At 51.1% G+C, this 15,983-nt stretch overlaps 6 protein-coding genes across 6 annotated transcripts; all 6 read left to right on the forward strand.

Annotated features, from left to right (window-relative positions):
* Nucleotides 1-467: 467 nt before the first annotated feature.
* TEOVI_000377700 (ubiquitin-activating enzyme E1, putative) lies at nt 468-1,901 on the forward strand (the record flags this gene model as incomplete). Its single annotated transcript, XM_067226628.1, has 1 exon — nt 468-1,901. One exon carries the CDS (start codon nt 468-470, stop codon nt 1,899-1,901), a length of 1,434 nt encoding a protein of 477 aa, XP_067082729.1.
* Nucleotides 1,902-2,289: 388 nt separating this feature from the next.
* On the forward strand, nt 2,290-6,327 carry TEOVI_000377800 (uncharacterized protein; the record flags this gene model as incomplete). The annotated part of the gene is made up of 1 exon (XM_067226629.1): nt 2,290-6,327. One exon carries the CDS (start codon nt 2,290-2,292, stop codon nt 6,325-6,327), a length of 4,038 nt encoding a protein of 1,345 aa, XP_067082730.1.
* A 348-nt stretch (nt 6,328-6,675) lies between these two features.
* On the forward strand, nt 6,676-11,502 carry TEOVI_000377900 (Meckel syndrome type 6 protein, putative; the record flags this gene model as incomplete). The annotated part of the gene is made up of 1 exon (XM_067226630.1): nt 6,676-11,502. The coding sequence occupies one exon, from the start codon at nt 6,676-6,678 to the stop codon at nt 11,500-11,502; it is 4,827 nt and encodes a 1,608-aa protein (XP_067082731.1).
* Nucleotides 11,503-11,781: 279 nt separating this feature from the next.
* TEOVI_000378000 (uncharacterized protein) lies at nt 11,782-12,009 on the forward strand (the record flags this gene model as incomplete). Its single annotated transcript, XM_067226631.1, has 1 exon — nt 11,782-12,009. The coding sequence occupies one exon, from the start codon at nt 11,782-11,784 to the stop codon at nt 12,007-12,009; it is 228 nt and encodes a 75-aa protein (XP_067082732.1).
* Nucleotides 12,010-12,082: 73 nt separating this feature from the next.
* Nucleotides 12,083-13,570, forward strand: TEOVI_000378100 (uncharacterized protein; the record flags this gene model as incomplete). Its single annotated transcript, XM_067226632.1, has 1 exon — nt 12,083-13,570. One exon carries the CDS (start codon nt 12,083-12,085, stop codon nt 13,568-13,570), a length of 1,488 nt encoding a protein of 495 aa, XP_067082733.1.
* A 557-nt stretch (nt 13,571-14,127) lies between these two features.
* Nucleotides 14,128-15,342, forward strand: TEOVI_000378200 (ATP-dependent DEAD box helicase, putative; the record flags this gene model as incomplete). The annotated part of the gene is made up of 1 exon (XM_067226633.1): nt 14,128-15,342. The coding sequence occupies one exon, from the start codon at nt 14,128-14,130 to the stop codon at nt 15,340-15,342; it is 1,215 nt and encodes a 404-aa protein (XP_067082734.1).
* Nucleotides 15,343-15,983: the final 641 nt, after the last annotated feature.

Here is a 15,983-nt window from a genome sequence, read left to right on the forward strand (position 1 = left end):
TACTTCTCCGTTGCCTTAAACGATATTCATAGTAGTAGTAGCGTGCAGAGGAAGCTTCGCTGAGAGGAGCGACATCGCCACGCGTATACTGCGTTCATATTGCCGTAGTGAAACCGTGAAAGAGTCGACCGGAAGGTGTAAGAGAAGGATAGGGTGCCGGTCGTATTCGGATCTTGTATGGGGCCCCACATATCTTTTTTTGGTTGTGGTGGCTATGTCAAAAATTTGGGAAAGCTCTTTTTATTCTACGAGTTTTTCATTTCTACTCCTTTTTTTGTTCCTAACGTCAAGGTTGTATCGAAGTGGAAGTGGTTGAGCGGTCGATGCGTTGCCATAATCGTTGGGTTTGGTGCTAATTGGATTTACAAAGGGTAGTGAGGAAATAAGGCGTGCCGGTGCAGTGCGTTAAGGTAAGAAAATACACACCGAGTTTGGGTGCGGGTGTGTAGGGAAGTAAGAGGGTGGTGATGTCATGCAATCCGCTGCGGACCGCATTTACATTGCAAAATCCCGGACTACAGCGGGTTGTGCAGCGCGCGCCCCCAATCTTTGCCAACGGTTACAGCTCCGATAGCATCACATGGGATAGTGTGCGTGTGTTGCTCGTAGGGGCTGGTGGTATCGGTTGCGAGGTTTTGCATTCCCTGGCGCTCAGTGGATTTGCCGATATTACAGTTATTGACATGGATACCGTCGAGCTTTCCAACCTTAGTCGGCAGTTCCTCTTCCGGGAGGCAGACATCGGGCGCAGTAAAGCCGAAGTTGCTGCCGCTGCTGTGGAGTGCCGTTGCCCTGGTGTACGAGTGCGGGCACTTTTCGGGCGTATCGAAGATCAAAGTGATGAGTTTTACCGCCAGTTTCACGCTGTCATTCTGGCGGTAGACTCTGTCGCGGCTCGCCGATGGGTGAATCAAAAAGTAGCTGAAGTTGCCGAATGGGAAACTTTTGATATGGTTGACGGTGGTTGTTACGAAAATATAGCAGCTCGTCCTATCGCCCGGAGAATGCGGCGAATTGCGTATGCTATGCCTCTAATCGATACTGGTACAGAGGGTTATGAAGGCTGCTGTCGGGTAGTACTGCTGCGGTCCGTCAACCCCACGCCATGTATAGAGTGTGACCTTTCCTTGTATCCGAGCCGCCGTACTGTACCGCTTTGCACTCTAGAGAATATCCCTCGACTCCCTGAACACTGCGTCTTGTACGTCAAGTTCAAACTGTGGGAGGAACTGAGGCCACATGAATCCCCTGATGCTGACAATCCAGAGCACATTGCTTGGATGACCGTTATGGCACAGAGGAGAAAAGAAGCATTCGGAATTGAAGGACCAGATATCGATGATGCCTTTACCCTGGGGGTGGTGAAAAATGTCGTGCCCGCCGTTGGATTCACCAACGCGCTCGTTGCGGCGCAAGCGGTGTTAGAGCTCGTGAAGCTTCTGACTGGTGTAGCCTTCCCGGTTCAATGCTTTTCATACTACAATGGTTCGACAAAATGTGGCCTCACGTCGTACGTAACCGACCTTATCCCTAATCCTACTTGCTCTGTTTGTGGGCCTCGACCTTTGCTCATTTTAAGTGCTGAAATGACACCGCTGAACGTCCTGCTCGCCATCAAAACGCAAGTTGGGATGCCCCCGTCTGTTGAAGATATCAGTCACCTCGACGTAACCCTCCGTGTGCGATTCGCAGCTGGCGAGGTTTACCTCATGTACAAATCCAATAACCCATTGAGGACTAATGTGGTGGCTACTACGATTGAGGAAGCGTTTGCCACATCAGGGTACGCGGCCGCATTTGTGGAATGGTGCAACTCAGACGCAGTGGTGTTTACCCTTGAGTGTAGTGGGGCTGATATACACATCTCGTGCGACGCAACGATGTCGAAGAGAACTTTTTAATTTGAGCATGCACTTGTGTGCAAACGCCAAAGTCGTTCGCCTTCAGGAAGAAAATGACTGAATTGCGGATGAGTTCCCTTCGCGGATGTCAGCTGCCCGATGCGAGGCACGCAGAGGCTCACGTCCGTCGTAGACGTAGAACCTCACGGTGTTATTTTGCTCCGCCAAGTTGCGCCAGCAAACGTTTTTTTCTTTTTTTTCGAGGGGGGGGGTGGTGGTGTTTATCTCCTGTTTTGCGTCCTTTTTCCCGTTGGGCGAAGTTGTGTTTCACTGATATATGTGTAGTGTGTATCACCCTAAACTTTTATTTTCTGCCTACGCCTCAACCGTGGCTGTGCACAGGGACGCGGGCCGGAGAACGACCATTTAGGGAAAAGTGAAGGTAAAAATGCAGAGTTTGGTCTCTTTGCGAACCAGGGTGCAGTCGGTTGCAGTCAGTGATGCCTTCAGTTCCCTCCAATCATGTCACCGTCCCATAACAACTCCCGCAGCAAAACCGGCGGCGGGTGCCCATTTGCGTGAGCAGACAAAAGCTACTGACACGGTTGTGGACTCAACAAAGGACCAGCGGCATCATTCGAAGGGACGCGGTGTAGCTGGAGTGAGGAATCGCGGCGGCCCATATCGTAGGCAGGCACAAGCATGGAACACTAGTGGAAAAAGTGGACTGAATTTGCCAGAATCCTCTGCACCAGTTCTCTTTCCACTGGGGAACGGCCTAGAGGTAACGCTTCCCCACGACGCTTTCGCGTGGAAAACACGAGGTGCACCAGCCGGTATAGCGGAGCGAAACCAATCAGCGGGCGAACACGGAGGAAAATTCGTGGGGGATGGTGGTAAATCGCTTCACGTGTGCGATTCAAATGGATGTGGAACTGATCGGCAAGCAGAGGTGGCAATCATGCATCTGAATGAATCGGGGGAGCTCATCTCCGCTATCTTCGCTGTACCCTCCTTGAAGGGCAGTGAGAAACTGCAGAAGGCGCTTGAGGAGTGGCCAGAGCTACTTCACCGACTGCGAGCTGATTCCTTGCCCGTGATATTGGGGTCCAGCGGCGAATCACCGCCAACCGCACGATCCATCATCCGAGCTTTTCAAATTCTAACGGAAGCACTCGGGTCACTGGACAGTATTTCACAAAATTCGGGACTGCGTGCGGAGCAGCTCTTCCCGGCCGATTTAGTAGCTGCACTCTGGAGAGCGCTTCCTCCCATACACGAGTACATCAAGCGTACAGCTGTGGACTCCCCACAACCATCTGGTGGGACAGATAGTGATAACGGTGTCAATGAAAGCCTGAGAGATGACGAGGTAGCGTTACCCGCAACCCCAGAGTTGCCGAGTTCTCCCATGAAAGCATTTAAAGTGGCCAGACGCGCCCTGGCACTACGGGCTCGTGAAGTCGGTGATGTACTGCCACCGTCTCTGTTGGTTCAAGTGTTATTGTCCATAGAGAAATGTGGCGCGCTCTCCGATGATATCATCGGACCCATGGGAACGCGTCTACTTGAAAGGTATGACAGAGCTCTAGTCGCGCACGGGGGACCGCAACGCGTTGCTTCGAATCACCAGCTCTCCACACGGTTTGTTTCCAGAACTATGAACTCGTACGACTTGCCTTTTAGTGATGAGGATTCAGTGAGCTTTGCTCGGCTTCTAGGGAGGGCACAGGTGGTAGATCACTTTCAACTCCATCGACTGGTACACACAATTCTCCTTCCTTCAGTAGTACGGGCTCTGCGAAGCAATGCGCTCAGCCTAACAGAATTGTTTGAGTTGACAGCATGTTATGCTCGGTACGCCGTGTGCGGGCGGCCTGTCGTACAAGTGACGGAACTCTGGATGTCGCACGTACCTCAAATGAGCTTGGAGCAGTGTGTCAAATTACTGAACATTGTGAGTCCGAACAGGCAGCGCATCAACGGCAAGAAGCGATTCACATCAGGAAAGACACGTCAAACCCTAGCGACTGGTGCGGAGGAAGATTACTTTCCCTTGGTGGGCGCTGTTCTCGAACGTGCTGTGTGGCTATGCGTTCGTGAAACACAAATCGTTAATAATACTGATACCACTGAACAGATTATTGCTGTCGCTGATGAGGACTGCGGCGTGCTGTCTCCAACCTGTCTAACGAAGTTCATGTGTGCACTAACTAGGGTCAATGCTGAACGCTGGGCTGAGGTTTACATGGTTGTGGCATCTGTGATCGAGAAAAAACTGGAACTGTTTTCAATCACTGATGTTATGTCCATGGCAAAATCCATTATACAGCGAGGATCCAACATACCGTACCACACGTTCCATGCTCAATTAGCGCGCTTCCTGCTGCAGGCTGAAGCGGCGTTAAGCGATGTGAAGGTTGCTAGCGTTGCTCTCGTCTCTACCGCCTTGATGCTACCGGCACCGCCACTCTCGCTATCGAAGGTGAAGGAGGCACATTTTCTTCAACCACCAACAAACTCAGTGCCAGCTCCAACGTGTGCGGGCGAGGATAAGCCCCTACGTGAGATGGGTAGCTGCACACTGGAACACTCATCAGCATTGGCTATTTTTCGCAAGCATGGCACACGACTTGGTTTGCACAGTTTCGTTGCAGGAATGTGTGCCACTCCACTGGAGGAACTCCCGCGACGCTCGCAGGAGCGCGTAATTGTTCACTTTACCGCTATAGCTTCAGCGATCGGGGTGGCGTGGCTTGCTAGGGGTATTGCGGCGTTGACTTCGAGAATTCCAGATTCTGTGGATCCACTCTCAGTGCAGCGGTGGTTTTCTCGTTTCACGGTTGTGGATGTTACACGACAGCTAGACTTGGAGCACGCAGCGATGCTTTTGAATGTTTTGTCACATGAAAACTACAGCCGGGAGAGTGCACTAGCAAAGAGAGCCATAACCAATCGTGTCGCCCGTTTGCTGCTTCAAGATGACGTTTCTCTGCACTCTATAGTGCTAATTGCGCCTGCACTTCAGCGCGCAGACGTTTTCTTTCCACATCTATATTCGCGCCTTTGTCGCGTGCTGCTGTCGACCGTGCAGAAGGCCCCGTTCGATGCTCTACTTCCGGCGTTTTACGTGGCGGCAGATGAGTTCACGCGGTGCAAACATCACAATGGCGGCACGTTTAGGGATGTGTGGGAACTTTTGCGCACCCGAGTGATTGATGATGCTGCGGTATCCCTCACTACAGAAGACGTTATCGTAGCATTAAATGGATTCGCCGCGCTGGACGTTGGGGACTACCCCGTATTCTCTGTCCTTCTTCACAGGTTGTGGGTGTCGTATAAGGAAGTCGCCTCCCAATGTGGTGGTGAGGAGGGAGGGACATCGGCAGTGAGTGGGTCCTTGACCCCAACGCGATGGGTAGATAAGGTTCTTTCGGGTTGCACCCCGAGTGCAGTTGCGGTCCTAGCTTGCTCACTCACCCATTTGGGTGATGGTGAAGTCGTGGACACTTTCATGCCATGGGTGCTTCTCCGCCTTCGGCAAGTCGTTAGGGACATCTTCCCCATTGACGTACTCCACCTCATGCCGGCGTTACTTGCAAATTTCGCTAAGGCTGCATCGAGGGCAGAGAACTCGCTGAACCCCACTCACTGGTTAAACATTGATGCCAATTGCAGCCTCCTCCATGCGGTCTATGACGCGTGCCGCGAGTTGTTCCTCCAGATGTATGGAGAGGCGCGAAAGGACAGCGGGGAAGGAGTTGATGGAGTGCGTCGAGAGGACTGGATCCCAAAGGTGCATGTGTCAGTGTCGAGCGTGCCGCACCGCCACTTTGCAGAGCTCCTTATAGCCCTGTGCCGCGCTGGTGTGCAGGATGAAACGGTTGTCATGGCCTGTGCGCCGCGAACAACCCAACGTTGCTGCGCGGTACTACCCATGGCCGAACTTGTTGACTTGACTATGGCGTTATGTTTTCATCTGCATTTGCACCCACAAGAAACAGATCAATGTGACACTTCAAAAGAACAAAGCATCAAGCATACAGATGGCACAGACGGGGACGTCGTTGGTAATCCTCCGTTTGCAGAGAGTGAGGGTACCGGAAACGGAGGTACCGATGCGGTTAAAAGTGCTTCACTGCAAGCAATTACCCCAAACCAACAGCTCTTACTCCCAGCACTGAACGCACTGTGGGAGCGTGTGGAAGAACTAAGTTTACCTCAAGTGGATGCACTGGTACGTTGCTTGAGGCATTACTACGGCGAAAAAGTTGACACTGATTTTCTGTTTCGCCTGCAAAACCACCGAGCTGCGGTCGAGGAAATGAGGCGCAGTCGTCAGCAGAGGCGGGGCGAAAAAGTGATGAAGGGTGAGGCAACTTTGACCGTTGATGCTGCAAAGCCGCGGAATTCTGCTGAAGAACAGGGCCGACGAGAGGAGGGTACGCAATTACAGCTGACAGCGGAAGATCTTTTTGTTTGCTGAGTCACAAGCTTTCAACTCCATCATAATTCGATGGTGGTGCTCATGGGGCGGCACGCACCACTTACGCACGCGCTTTTCAAAACGGTTCCGCTGTCATTTTCTCTTCTGTTTTCCCGTTTGATACCTCTTGTAACTGTGAATCAAATGCTCTCCGCGGTTCCCTTCACAACTTTACAAGAGGACGCAAGGTGTCGTGTCCACCATAGCATACAAGCAATTAGCTTACAACGAAACAGGGGCAGTAAGCTTGGTGGTGGTGGTGTGTGGAACTGTTGGGGGAAGTATTGCAGTGGGAGTGCTTTCCCATTATTAGAATTCTAGGTTCGTCCGGTATTTTTGGTATGTTGAATGCAGAAGCAGACTAACGCCGAACCACCGTTATCGCCAACGACAGGTAGCGGTTTTGGTACGCCTCTGCCGCTGCAGGACGAGACCCCTGAAGACCACGCGCATGTGGAGGGAAATGACGCTGCTCAACACTTTCTTGAACTCCTGTCACCTAGTTCGCGCGGTGGCAATGCATCGGCATTGAAGAAAGGTAAGAAGAACACGAACCGTAGGTTACGCTTTGATCCAACTTTGCGTGTGGTAGAGGCGGCAGAAGCTCCGGTGCAAGCCAACACCGAGGACGGCTCTTCAAGTGAGGAAGACAGCGACTCGTGGCGCGGTAAGAGTTTGACCGCAACCGAAGAGGGAGGGTTGTCAGATGTTCCCGAACCTGAATTAACAGAGTTGTCTAACCACCAGGTAACAAGAAGGCCGCCGTGGTGGGTGCATCGGTGGTCTGAGCTCTCGCTATTTCTTAACAGCACGCGTAGTGGCGGTAAACGGGGGGGTACACCGGTCGATGCTGTCAGAGATCAACTTTCAGCTGACCTCGTTGCTGCACAGTCGCTTCAGCAATTTGTGGGGCGTGACGAGTACGAACAAGTAGCGGAGGTGATTTCTGAGCAAAATCAACTCTTGCCTGGTGGAGCGGAGCGTAATACCAGTAGAATGGTAGCTGGGCTATTGCCACCGTGGCGACGTGAGGGTATGGGGAGGGAGATGATAGAACATCTCGTAGGAAAAATTCAAGGGTGGCTCCGAAATCTCTGCGATAGTGTAAAAGGGACCTCGGGTGGTGATGTGCAAAAAGTCTTTGGAGGCGAAGAACATGATGGATCTGATGGTATTGTAGCGGCTCCCTTTTGTCCGGCAGTGAAGAGGGCGCATCGGTCTATGGTACAAAAGTCTCTCTTTCATGATCTTGTTGTACCATCAACAGATATTTGGAGTGGAAGGGCATATCAGGTTTGTGAGGGGCTTCGAACTCAAACGCCGACGATCCATTTTGAGTACGTCACAGACGAAAGCGTCAGACCGGTTTTTCACTTGTCATGCTTGCATTATATTGACGGAGGGGAAATGCCGATGTCCGCTGTGGTGCAGGAGGCGCAAAAACGCCGTTCCCTTGTGATTCATATCGACTACGTGCGTTTTCGACCGTCCTCTCCACCACATTCCGATAAAACCACTGATCATCAAATGCGGGCACGTGGTGGAAATCCCACACGTGATGCAGTGGTAGGCGTTCCAACCGCTTCCGTTTCATCGGGGGCGAACGCCGGCGGTGGCGAAGGTCGTGCAGCTGCGGCGCCGGTAAACTTTAGTCCGCATGATGAGCTGGTCTCTAGCATTCTGGATAATTATGAACCGTATCGCATGATGGAATTGAACCTGTTGCCACATCTGAAGAACCGTACTTTCTACGAGGACCAACTGCGGAGTCTCCGCTCGCATCGTAGTCTCACAGAGGAACAGAGAAGGTTGATGATCACACTGGAAAAGTTGCACAAACTTACATGTAAGCTACAACACTCGTACCTCTCTGGGATGGTGACGTCATGGAGGCAACTCTTGCAATTAGGTAGGGGGAATTTTGGAGGAATATCCACCTCATCGGAGCAACCTGACACTGAGGGAAGACGACGCGAATTTTTCGCGGCCCACGTGTCGCCGTTTCAAGTTTCAATGAATGGCACAACCAACAGCTTTGGGTCGCCGTCCGGATTTATTATTGGGAATGGGGAATCTGCTTCCATGTTAGTTGATCCTTCAGTTACAGCTGAAGTGCAGCGAAATGCATGTTTTCATTTGTATTTAAAGCGTGAAGGCTCCAAGGTGGACGCCCATACTGTTAAAGATGACCGCTTGCTCGACTATTCACCTGTTATTGAGGGTCTCACGTTACCGGTGGGAACGCAAGATGAACCAGCACAACATTTCCAGGTTCTTCTCTTTGCTCGTACGAACGCCTTCACTCAGCCCCAGTTTGTAGGGGCTACCGAGCCACGGGTAATTAACGCCGTGAAGGTTGTATTCTTCAACGAAACATTTGAACTGCATACACTTTCGGATCCAGAGGAGATACTACTGCATGTTATCGCTGTGGGTGGTGTGAACAACAGACGTGTTGTCACCACCATACGTATGGAACCCTCTCTCACACAGGCGTGCCTTCTGCTTCCAATGCAAAGACCCATACCATTCACACACTCAGGACATAGCCACAAAAAATACGAGGGAAGCGTCATATCGGGGACAGCTTGTATTTCAACAAACTGGACCACACATCACGGGATGGCCATGCATGAAATAGAGGACCTATTTCTAAATGGGGATGCCGACCCAATGGACCCCAAATATAGACCATTGTTGAATACTCTAAAGGATCACTACGCGGTGTCAAAGACGCAAACGGCTGTATCGGTGAATGGCGTGAGCAAAACAGGAGCGAACGCAGGGGATAATGTTGTACCGCAGGTGGGACGTGTAGTGGGACCGGAGCCAGCTCTGTACAAAGGGTTACCGACGAGACATCCCAAGGAGAGTAAACGGCTACAACAGTTACGTCATCGCTGGGCCATTCGCTTAAATCGTGAGGAGCCGCGCGATGCAGCGGAGGCACACCTTTTTTCCCAGCCAATCCCTTTGGACGACTCAGACAGCTCCGATTTTGCTGCGGCATGCAAACATTGCGTAGAGAATAGGGAATTCATGCAGACGGCGCCTGATGAGCTGCACGAGGGGTTTGTGCAGGGTTCATCGCCGTCGTGTCTTTCACTGAGTCTACTCTCACGGCGAGAAAAACTGAAGCTGTGGCAGCAACGTCTCCGTTTTCAGAAGAGTAAATACACCAACTCACGTAAGGTGGAGGACCATGAGATTCAGGAGCGACACGTCATTATCCCAAAACTTTTACCAGCCAAACCAATACACTGGACGGCTGAAAGTCAACTGAATCCGCGCCGAGGGAAGCGCCCTAAAATAAGAGACATCAGCCCTGACTCACTTGCAGTGCTGAGGGATTCCCGCATAGTGGTACATATCATGAGGGCATCTACGCTACCAGTGAGGTCAGATGGCACACCTCTCGAGCCCTTTATTGAGGTCAGCTTTGTGTATGAAACGGTGCACTCACGGAGCGAAGTAGGGTCAACGCCATCGTGGTTTGAAACACTTAATATTCCCTTTAGCCCACCTGACTTTGATGACGACACACTCTCCCTGATTGACGACGATATTGTGATATCTGTATACGATAAGGTGGAGATCCCAATGCCCCCAACAACTATAACAGCGGGAGTCATCTCCCACGAAACGCACTACCGAACCGAGCGCCGGTTGCTGGGAGTGTTACGTGTTCCCTTCTACTCACTTTACACGGCGGAGCAGGCTCGAATGGAGGGTCTGTACGTTCTTACCACACCCCGTTGGTCTCTTGGGTATCATCAAAGTCCGCGGGAGGTCAGCCACGGCGACTCCGGACGAGTGAAACTGAGGCGCCGCGGGTTGCCTTCTCTTCTTCCCACGATCCAGCTATACCTGGCCCTTTGGCCACAACCTGACAGGGGGTCACGGGAAGCAGGGGATGAGTTGGAGATGCAAAGACTTGTCAAGCAGTTCAATGTATCACCACAACTCCGGTATCTGCATGAGACTGCCATGAGGTGGCGACCAAGTGCCCTCAGTAAAATACGGAAGCTCTCTTCTGTCAACCCTGTGGCGCGCAACCGTAGCATTAGCCCATTTGTGCTGTGTACTACAGGAGATTTAACGTTAGTATGTCGGTTCCTTCTTGCCGGAGGCGGACCACCTCCGATTACTGTCACCACTGTGAGTCAAGCCATTCGCTTTGTGTCGCTGCTTCCTCTTCGCTTAGACATGCTCCCGGTTCAAAGTAACCGTGCTTGGAACACCAATGTTGAAGTGCTGAAGGCGCGCGAGTGCAAGTATGAGGAACTTTCCCTTCTGCTGGCACATTTTCTCCGATTCATTGAACCAAGTGAAGCGACTTACGTGGTAACAGGGCGGGGTCCCATATACCAGCGTGTAACAATGGTGTTGCACTCGTTTGACGGTGAGCTGCGGCTCATCGATCCACACGGTGGGGTTGTGGCTCCAGTGCACGACCCCAACTTCAACTTTTTCACTGATGTTGACATGGTTGTGTCGCACGACCAGTTGTGGGCCAACATACAAATCAGTGGGACACCACACAGGATGGACTGGAATTTGCATGATGAACGCTTTTGGTTTCCTTGTTTTAACCACGAAGATGAGAATGTGAGGGCATGTTTGCCCTTTATCGCAGCCATACAACGAGAAACACTGCAGTTTTCACTACGGGATACGGGGAAGGAGCGTGAAATAGAGCACGAGCTTCAAATAAACGTTCGTCATGCTCTGGTCCGCTGGCGCAACGGCAAGAAGCCCGCTTTTCATCATGGCGTGGCTGCAGCACTGCAAAAATTGCTTGAAGAGGCTGAAAGTGAGCGACTCGTGTGGGCAAATATGTCCCAAGAAAGGGTTAACAGACGAGCTGCCAGACATCTTAACGAGTACCTCGGTGAGGAGGTCATGCATGATTCACGACGGCCCGGTCATACCCCATGCGCGTCGCATTCGCTTGCAGTCGGTAACCCGTGCCTGCGTATGGCAGGAAGTCCCATTAATTGCGCTTACATGCCGAACGACACCGGACACCGACTTATCCTGCAGCGTGTGTTCGAAACGGCTGTACACGAGGCGGCAGCAAATGACGTAAGCTTCGCTGTAGCCACATACGTGAGGGGATATACACGTGAAGTTTTCTCGATGTGGGTGTTCCTTGCAGCATTGTACCGGGTGTAAACAATCCCGGTTAACCGGCAATGGGATGGGTGTTGTCGCTAAAGTTGGCGGGGAATAGGGCAATTTGTTCCTCTGAAGGCTACGCCACTAATGAAAAATTTGTTTGTCTGATTAAGTGGAAAGGCTTCTATTACTATCGTTCTTATCGTCACTGTATACCGTATAGGTTTTTTTTAGTTGGGTTGGATATACTTCCAGGACCTCGTTGTGGCATTCGTGCATGTGTGTTTAGCTCGGACGCTTATAGTTTGCGTATATAAGTGGCGAAAAGATAGATCTATGTATGAGCACGAACTATGCACGTCACCGCAGCCGTCGTTTTTGTTGTTAAGAGCGACGGTGATGTCCATCGCCCCTTGCAGATGCTCGCGAGGCGAGAATTGGTTGGGTAACCTGCCGTTTGGGTGCACCTCCGAAATAGTTTCGCATAACGGTTCGCGAAGTAAGGCACAACAATATATGTTTTATTTGACTCATCAGTATTCCATTTGTTTCTTCAGTGCTTGAAGTACTCGTTGGTCGTGAACGTCGTCGCTTTTGTTCTTTTGTACACAGCTGCACTGTTCACATTATAGGAAAGATGATGTCAAAAGCGTCGTATATGATGCAGGATCACCTGCGGCGCAACTTTGCGCTCATTACCGACATACACAACCCCAATGTTTTCCTAGTGCGTGGTACGCTCCCTTTTCCTCAGGGGCTAGCAGTGTTGACGGCTCTATTCCGTGGCAAACTGGCCGCGGATGTGTACAGTCATCCCTACTTCATCGAGAAGCAAAGTGACCCCTCGCAGCCTTCACCACAACTGCACCTCACGGAGGAGTGCCAGAGTGTAATGAAAATCATCAAGGGTATGCATTTCATGAACGATACCACGAGTAGGCTTGATAACACCGTTGTGTTCGTGTCAGACTACGACGTTCAGGTGAAGGCCACTGTGCTCACGTATGCCAGCGAGGAAGATGAAGATGCGCTGTTGAGAGAACAGAAGCGGCTGGAGGGTGAGAGTGATGAGGAGTGGCAAGGGCGGCTACTACGACAGCGCTGGCAAAGGAGTGCAGCGGGTCGGCGGAAGAGCGGAGGAAACACCGGGTCTTCTTCTTTTGAGGCTTCCCTTCGACCCTTCACACGACAGAGTCACCATAGTAACGATGGACCAGATGAATTGGGGAAGGCCAAGCGGCTCGTAGAGCGGGAAGGCGCCCATACCGTTCTGTACAACCCCATCGATGTCGATCCCAAAACATTTGTAGCAACAATTAACAAACTTAACGACGAAAACCGGGTGGTGAAGACGATAGTCGTACCAACCCGACAGGCGTGGGGAAGCGTTCATGCGTGGGCCGAGGCTTTCCCCGACGCAGAAATATTGTGCAGTGGCGAGAAGCCCATTCCCAGCGGTGCTCAGAACAGGCAGCAGGAGGTCGTTCGCCCGACCGGGGGATGTATGAACATGGGGAACGGCCTGACGGGGCTTTCATTTCCAGAGGTGGACGAGGCGGAGGTTGCAGTGGGAAGTGCTGTCGATAATGACACTGAGGTGGCCATGGTCGCGGACGATATTAACAACATCTGCCGCCTGTGCTCCAGTCAGCCCGACAGTGTGAGTTGGCGAGTCGCGGATGAAGAAGTACGGTGCTCATCTCGCGTACAACCACTTGGTACATTAATTCAGAAGCAAATAACTCCCAATATCGAGCTGCTGCGTGTGGCTGGCGATGACCTGACGAACGAGTATGTTATGTATGACCGCAATAGTGCCAGCCTTGCGTGCACTGACTTATTTCATGGAGAGTACGGTGACCTGGACCCAGTTAACTCGTGGCTGTGTCGTGTATGGTTTAAATTCATGAAGCAGGGGAATTATAAACGTGTGGACCGCGTACCAGAGTTTAAGTGGCTGCAGGTGAAGAATCATGGTGATTTGAAAGCAGTCCGTGAGTCAGTGGATATAATCACGAGTATGTTTCCTATGAAGTTTCTATTGTATGCGCACGGTACACCACCGCTTGCTGAGAACCCTGCGAATGCCCTGCGTCTCCAGTGGGGTATGCCTCCACTATCTTAGGCTCAACCACACGAAGAGAAAAGGAAGTTGTACACAGCAAAGTAAAGGAAGGGTTGGTGACGGCATATCGGAATATACTTACGGACCCATTTTCTTGCACTCACTCACAGATTAACGGGAACATTTCCTTCCAAATCATTGTTTTCATTACCGGGTGGTGGGCACACTACGGGGAGGCCAAGTTCACTTGCTTGCGACGTCGCCCTTCTGTGAAGGGGGCAGACAACCGAGGAGCCTAGAGTTCAAGATGGGAAGCAATTAGCATCAATGCATCCTGTAGTTGTTGCTTACGTGGCGTCTGTGTTGTGCAATATACGCTGGTGTCGGTAAATAATTACATAGGAACGATTTTGTGTGCTTTTTCTTTGTGCGCGTGTCACCTTATATTTACTTGCGTGCGTATAGTTGCCTGACTCATTGTCGTCGAATACGCCCTGCTGTATCTTCACGGGCTTCTCATCTCACATCTTCTTTTCTTCTTGTTGTTTCCCTTTTGCTGTGTTTGTTGCAGATTTTTCTCCGCTTTCAAGGCAATCCACTCTTAATCGGCGTCAATCATGGCCCAACAAGGAAAGGTCGAGCCCCAGGATCAGGATTCCTTCCTGGATGACCAGCCCGGAATTCGCCCCATCCCGTCGTTCGATGACATGCCGCTCCATCAGAACCTCTTGCGTGGTATTTACTCGCATGGTTTTGAGAAGCCGAGCAGCATCCAGCAGCGTGCCATCGTTCCCTTCACCCGCGGTGGTGACATCATTGCCCAGGCGCAGTCGGGAACGGGTAAAACTGGTGCATTCTCCATTGGTTTGTTACAGCGCCTTGACTTCCGCCACAACGTCCTTCAGGGCCTTGTGCTCTCCCCCACTAGGGAACTTGCAATGCAGACGGCTGAGGTCATCACACGCATTGGTGAGTTCCTCGCTGAAGGCAGCTCATCATTTTGTGCAACCTTTGTCGGGGGCACTCGTGTGCAAGACGACTACCGTAAGCTGCAGAGTGGCACCATCGTCGCTGTGGGAACACCCGGTCGTGTGGTGGATGTGACGAAACGCGGTGCGATGCGAACGGAGTCACTCCGTGTGCTTGTTCTTGACGAGGCCGATGAGATGCTCTCTCAGGGTTTTGCCGAACAGATTTACGATATCTTTCGTTTCCTACCTAAGGAGATTCAGGTAGCCCTGTTCTCTGCTACCATGCCCGATGACGTGCTCGAGCTCACAAAGAAGTTCATGCGCGACCCCACTCGTATTCTTGTGAAGCGGGAGAGCCTCACCCTTGAGGGTATCAAGCAGTTCTTCATCGCTGTGGAGGAGGAGCACAAGCTTGATACTCTTATGGATTTGTACGAAACCGTGAGCATTGCGCAGAGTGTGATATTCGCCAACACCCGCCGCAAGGTGGACTGGCTCGCCTCTCAGTTGAACAGCAGCAACCACACGGTCAGCTGCATGCACTCCGAGATGTCGAAGCAAGAGCGTGAAAAAGTCATGGGTACCTTCCGCAACGGAAGCTCCCGCGTGTTAGTGACGACGGACCTTGTGGCCCGTGGTATCGATGTGCACCACGTGAACATCGTCATCAACTTCGACCTCCCCACGAACAAAGAAAACTACCTTCACCGTATTGGTCGTGGTGGTCGGTACGGACGTAAGGGTGTGGCAATCAACTTCGTCACTCAGAAGGATGTGGAGGTCCTGCGGGAGATTGAATCGCATTATCACACGCAAATTGAAGAGCTTCCAGTTGACTTTGCTGCCTACCTTGGTGAGTAACGGGAGGTGTCTGTGCAATGCGGGCATGAAGGGAATCAGCCCTTTACCCCCATTACATCCCTGTCTTCCTTCTGTCCCCACTGCTGTCGCCGTAGACAAGTGGGTGGCGGGACGAGGCGGGGGGCGAGTGAAGGCACAAAAGAGAAGAGGAAGGACCGAAAGAATGAAGGAAGGATACAGCAGAGTATGAGGGTACGTAAATAAGTAAATATGGTATGGTTATGTATTTGTGAACAAAAGAAAACAAAAAGAAATGAAGAGGGAGAAACGAAAAAAAAACCAAGAAAAAACAACAACAACAACAACACACACACACACACGAAGGAATACATATGAAGGGGTATGTTGATAAAAGTAAAAGTTGAGTGAGGGGAAAACAAAGGTAGCTACTGTAAGGAAATAAAATGAGGAAAGGAATAGCAAGAAAACAGGTAAAGAGAAAAAGAGAAAAAGGAATTACTCACTAATTTTTTCTACCTATGACATAAAGGGAAGAATGTCCGGTGAAGTGGGTGAGTGGCGCCGAAAAAGAAAAAAAAAATCAGCGAAAGCAAAAGAAAAAAGATGAAGAAGAAAAACGTGAAATTAACAAAAAGGATACAAGTAATAATAATGTAATACGTCTCTTCTTCAAAAAAAAA

This window comes from Trypanosoma equiperdum (genome assembly GCF_001457755.1).
Source record: "Trypanosoma equiperdum strain OVI genome assembly, contig: ctg_815, whole genome shotgun sequence".
Lineage (NCBI taxonomy): Eukaryota > Euglenozoa > Kinetoplastea > Trypanosomatida > Trypanosomatidae > Trypanosoma > Trypanosoma equiperdum.